The 6000-nt window shown below is 40.1% G+C and overlaps 1 protein-coding gene across 1 annotated transcript; it reads right to left on the bottom strand.

The window, feature by feature from the left end:
* Nucleotides 1–1814: 1814 nt before the first annotated feature.
* Nucleotides 1815–2616, bottom strand: LOC134176128 (vitamin K-dependent protein C-like). The gene has a single exon (XM_062642806.1). It carries the CDS (start codon nucleotides 2608–2610, stop codon nucleotides 1816–1818), a length of 795 nt encoding a protein of 264 aa, XP_062498790.1. The 5' UTR covers nucleotides 2611–2616; the 3' UTR covers nucleotide 1815.
* Between the last annotated feature and the right edge of the window lie 3384 nt (nucleotides 2617–6000).

Below are 6000 nucleotides of genomic sequence, written 5' to 3'. Positions count from 1 at the left end.
AGTCGATAAAACGACGAATTAGATATAGGATCAATATTGTGTATTTCTAAGCAGAGTTTGTTTTAAAAGCAACACATTTTTTTAAGTAAGCAGGTACTGAGGTACGTTGTAGCACAAGATCTATTTTATTAACTGAGTAAAAGATGTTCAAAGTGAACCAAGCAAGCAACAATTTTTTTATTGTTATGAAAATTTGAAATCATTGATACTATTTATGTTTACTCATCATCGCAGTGTTTTCAAGTCGTTACCCTATACATAATTATGTGGCTTACAAACGTTGCAGTAAATAGTCTCTTTACAAGTTAATAGTTGTTACACTCAAATTGTGTATTTCAAATACTTAAAATATATTAGCATTACTTTACTTTTTACTTTTTCAGAGACTTGACTTTACTGGATTACAACTAAATGTACATTTTTAACATAGTCTTAGATAAAATAGTGAAACTTTGAAAACGGTGATGTAGCCATGTGGATTTTACATATAGCATTGATGTCCTAGGTGGCTCAATATATATATATATATATATATATATATATATATATATATATATATATATATTAAAATAATATTAAAAGACCTTTCTCACATTCGCCAGCTTCAGCAGCCACACCTGCTTTACTTGCAGCGTTGATAATGTGGGAAGGGCCGAATGAATTCCTGACCGACACATCAAAATAGGCAGGTTTGCCCTGAGAAAAATCAGGGTGATAAACATCACCCGGTCTATCAAAGGACAGAGTCGAGCATTTTTGTTCACGAAGCATTTTTCTTCAAGAGGCACATACAGCATCATGACGTTTAATTCTCAACGGTCCGCAATCAAGTATATACGAGGACTGCGGCAGCGTAAATGCTTATTGTGGTTGACCTTCGTGGTGTTTAACTGCTGAGGAGCCGTTTTATCCGATGGAAAACAAGCAATGAGAAGCGACAAGAAGATGCACACTATAACGGTGAGTGTGATGTGTTAATTAATTGTGAAATTTACGCAAGAAAACAACCGAGCAAACAATACTGTTAAGAGGTACGCAATATAGAAAATTGTGTTTTGCTAGCTTCACTCTTTTCTAATAACCGTGAAATTTATGTTGGAGTACGAACGGACAGTAAGTTAACCGGTGTTACACTGGTGTCGTGCGTCTTGCTCGCGATTCAGACCGTGGTCTCGTAGATTCAGCCACACATCACATTGCACAAATCAATGTTGTTAGTAAATTTAATCTATTGTATTAAGACCTTTGATTTCATTTATAAACGGTTAGGCCGACTATTGCTACTGTACATTTGTTTTATGTGCAATACCAACTAGTCAAGTCTAGTTTGAGTTGCGTATATCTGGAAAATATAAAAGGAAATTTTGAAAAAGGGTTTGGTAAACATGTTATTAAAGCTTGTCGACAGCACCAATATTGAGATTAATCCATTACTGTACGTAAGCAGTGTTAAAATAATAATATACATTACCTAAAGAAATGATTATGACTGCAGACTAGAGGTTAGATTATTTGAATTTCCTAACTGCATTTAACAGCATCCTGTTATTGTCTAAAGAAAGCAATTAATATATTGGCCCAAATAAAGAAAGTTAACAGATACTTGATGGAGTCGTTTTAGGGACAATCATCAATTTCGATAATTTATACAGCCAGTACGCCTGCTTTGCGAATACTTTGCTATATTCTTGTTTTGACGATTCAGTAACATTTTCTACGTATAAACAGTCGAATGCAAACGTGCAACAAGCAGAAAGAAAACTCAAAGTTCTTTGTCTTCCTCAGAGTCGAGATAATCTCTATAAAGTCCAATATTCAGTTGATGCCACAACTAGACTTGATCCAGTCGAGATGACTGATCACATCTGTGTAGACTCCAAACTTTGTCTTTTCGCCACAACCGATTCCCCAACTCACAACTCCTGCCAACACATAGCGACCTCTAAACTTTCTGTTCTTTACCACCAGAGGTCCGCCACTGTCTCCTTCACAGGCACCGTTGTAATCAGTAGCACACAGCATGTTCTCAGTTATTTGGTAACCTTGATGCTTTATTTGACAAAGACGGCGAGATTTCAACCTGACATCGCCTTTACGTAAACATCTAGATCTGCTGACTGTCGAATTGACGCGACCCCATCCAGTGACGATGCCGTTTTGTTGAGCTCGGATGTATGACGAATCTCTTGCCTTGTCTGGTAGACACACTGGCATGATCGTTCGACAATTGCAGTTAACCGGACGAGCAAGTTTCAAAACTGCGATATCATGATCGAAAGAAGTTTGATTAAAATTTGGATGTATGATTATCGACGAAGAATTGGAACAAACGGAATTGGATAAAGAATCAGATTCGGAGCAATTGCCGCAATTTTTGCCCAAGCAAACTGTGATAGTCTTTCTATTATTGCTCTGATACTTTAAGCAATGTGCTGCTGTTAGCACACATCTCTCTGAAATGAGAACTCCTCCACAATGTTGTCCCAACCGAGGAGAACACAGCATTGCTTGCCATGGGAACTCACCAGGACTAGTCGTGTCGCCTCCAGCAACAAATGACTTTCTAGCACAACTTTTTCCACAATCAGATGCTGCATACAAGTTAAACATTTCAAAAATTGCTGCATGTCTATTATACTCTGCAGATGATATACAGTAAAATATATAAATGGAAAATAACGACTATTTACTCAATTGAATGTGAATGATAATTGAGGAACGGACTCCGCGGTAATCGCATGTAATCATGCATGATGTGCAAGCTGCATGTGTTGTTTTGTATTCTAACAATAATTACAAAATGCACAATGATTCTTCACATGCTGAAACTCGTGCAAGCGTAAAGCTGGTGTCGCAGCTCTTAACATATTACCGCGCTTACATTAAATAATTCTATTTACAACAGTATTATTTACGAATGCTTATCGTACCGTTTAGAAAGTCAATTTAATACGACATTTGATTATGTCAATCGGTATTTCATTGTTTACTACAAAGGTTGATTTGTTGACTTACTTTCACACGTTTTTAAATACTATGTTTAGTATCAATAATCTAATAAATAATTTTAGAGCTGTGCAATTCATTTTGTTTTTTAATTTTTACCTTATCTCTATTAAAGAAAAAGTTAAATTTAAATGAATCTTACAACATTGAGAAATTGCCGAAAATTGGTTGCTTGGATCGATGACATCCAGATGTCCATGACGTTCGTAAGTAGTCCTGTCGCTGGACACCTTGCATGTATACTGACCAGCATCTTCTAACTGTCTGTATGTATGTATGTATGGACCTTTGGGTCAGAGTTCGATTGCGGGAGGGTCACATACATAATTTCCCTTGGGCAAGGAACTAACATAGAATTGCCTCTCTCTCCTGAGTGTCGGGTTCTGTCCAAGAAGCAAAGAAGAAGTTACATATAGACAGTGACTGCTGATAGTGTTTCAATTGTATAGTAGTATCGTAGATTGTATACTAGTATCGTAGAAAGTATGGTAGAAAGTATCGTAGCAAGTACTTCGTAGTGTCTGCAGTAACCCGGGCCCTAAGGGTCCTTGTAAGAAAAATAATGTATATATATATATATATATATATATATATATGTGTGTGTGTGTGTGTGTGTGTGTGTGTGTGTGTGTGTGTGTGTGTGTGGATCAATTGGTTATGGTGTGCAGTTGGAGATTGGCAACATTCGGGCCTTCGGGTCAGAGTTTGAGTGCAGGAGGGCCACATGCATAAATTCCTTTGGGCAAGGAACTAACATTCAACTGCCTCACTCTCCGGAGTGTCAATTCTGTCCAGCAAGTGTGAAGTGTGAAGTATGAACTGGGAAGTGCAACGAGTGGGACGTAACTGGTGACATGATTGTTTGACGTGAGCAGTTTGCGGTTGTCTCGAGTTTTCAAGGCAAGATAAGTTGTACACGGCGCAAACAGCTTTAGATGTTAAAACAATCATACAATCTTAACTAATTAATTAAGGTGATCGACAGAATTCAGTGTTGCATGTCACTTTATAGGCAGAAGTCTTTTACCTGAAAAGAAAGGATGGCGACGAGGCGGCAATATTTCCCCTGACTGGAGTTCGATTCGATGGACTCTCGGCTGGTGGTCACTATCAACTGTACGGCCACCCGCTCTTGGAAGAGTCGAATGTGTCCGATGCCTCGTCGTTTTCGCACAGTCGTTGCCTGCAGCTGCAGCCAGTTGTAGGTGTAACCAGTGAAGCAAGTCGCCATGCTGCTAGTACCGCAACAGCTCCAGCACCCGGAACTTCCTGGACGCCGGCGCCGTCTTCCCCTTGGTCTGCGTTTAGATTGGTAGCGCCGAGCAGCAAGAAAGCGAGGTCGCAATCTGCAGGCATAGAAATCAGGAAGAGTGTTGACCTGTGTTCTATTGAAATACGTTCGCAGACGTACGTTCGCTTTTCCGAAAGTGACGTCATCCTACTACATATTACTGACTTAGTTCAGAGTCACTTCAAAGCTAAAGGTGTTGTTCCGTGTGACGACCGAATTATCCTAGTGGACAACCCCGGCGTACCGTTTGCAGATGACGACGGAGCAAGAGGTAGGATATACGTTACATCTATGCATGCACAGTATGCATGAAGAGGCATTTATCTAGGAGTCTCTCTAGCATCGCGGTCTTCTTTACTTTGTCTGTTCATGAACATGTCGATCACCCAATTGCCTTGCATGCTCAAATGCACTAGTAAGCATATATACACTGTAACTGGTATGTATATACGTTTACGCTTTAACTAATTGACCTAGTTGCTTTGGATGCATGCAGACGTAGACATTTGGAAGGCACTATCTCAAGGAATCTGTGCGGTACTCCAGTTGGACGCGAGTTTTCAGTTATATGTGTTTGAACGCAGTCCCTACAACATCATAAATGTAGGTATACAAGTTGTAATTGAGTACACCAAAAGACCATTGTGCCTCTTCTCCGCTTTCAGTGGGGTACGGAGCCTTGCATACCCCGTTCGTCGTGCAAACGCATCGTTCACCTAAATATAGCGTTTAAATTGCACACACGAATTCTTCAGCCTAGTTACTTATATATTGCTAATCAACAACTCCTTACCTACAAATCGTGTTGTTACAGCATGTCAGATGAGACCTGAATGAGTTACAATCGGTGAAACGCCCGTGCTATCGGCCCCAGTCGTCGGAGACCCATTGTCTTGCCATCCTACCTTCTCGGCAACAGCTCTATGTTTAGAATGACTGAAGTGGACTAAATTCAGTTATCTGAAACGCCGCAAAACGCAGACTGCTCGCCTAGAGTGCTTGAAGGCAATTCTGAGTAATTTCCAATACAACCACGCCCCACTAGGACGTGTTAAAGCCATCGCTTGAACGAACTAGCCGTACAAGAACAAAGACGACAACGGAAACCGATGAGAGGGCACGATACAAGTGCTAAAACGCTATTTTATCTTTTGCAAAGAAAGTCACCGCGTAGCGTTCAAAAGGACTTGACGTAATCTAATTCAACTTTACCTAGGAAAACTAAGGGTGAAGGTTCTAGCTGTTCTGATAGTAAACAAAGTTGCTGCGTTCACTACCACTCGTTTTACCAACGATGACGTCCTGCACGTCGTGACAGTGCAAAGTCAGGCAATGGTAGACATCAAACTGAGATAGAACTACCTGCATACGTCCTATTCAGAGCCAAATAACAATTTGAGGACCTTGAAAGAAAAGCACGAGCTGTTCCAGTGCGAATTGGCAGAATGTTCAAACCGCATTGCTCGAACATGGATGGCAAGAATCTTCTACTTTATCCGGGTGCATCAAGCCTGTGCATGCAGTTGTGCTGCAAGACACTCAGGATTTCAAATTCTTACGCTGCGAAGACTAGAAATTACCAGTTCGCAGAAAAGGGTTATGTTTATTTTCCTAAGATAATCGTTTCAAGCCTTTGGAAGTCCCGCGTCTGCAATTACAGTCTTTAGTAATCCTTCTTACTGTGGGCTTTAGCAAACCTCAGT

Source organism: Corticium candelabrum, chromosome 2, assembly GCF_963422355.1.
Source record: "Corticium candelabrum chromosome 2, ooCorCand1.1, whole genome shotgun sequence".
Classification (NCBI taxonomy): domain Eukaryota; kingdom Metazoa; phylum Porifera; class Homoscleromorpha; order Homosclerophorida; family Plakinidae; genus Corticium; species Corticium candelabrum.
The sequence above is the reverse complement of the archived record's forward strand: the minus strand, read 5'-3'. Positions and strand labels throughout refer to the sequence as shown.

Coding starts and splice junctions, on each gene's coding strand:
- LOC134176128 (XM_062642806.1), bottom strand. CDS start 2,610: ATGTTTAACTTGTATGCAGCATCTGATTGTGGAAAAAGTTGTGCTAGA.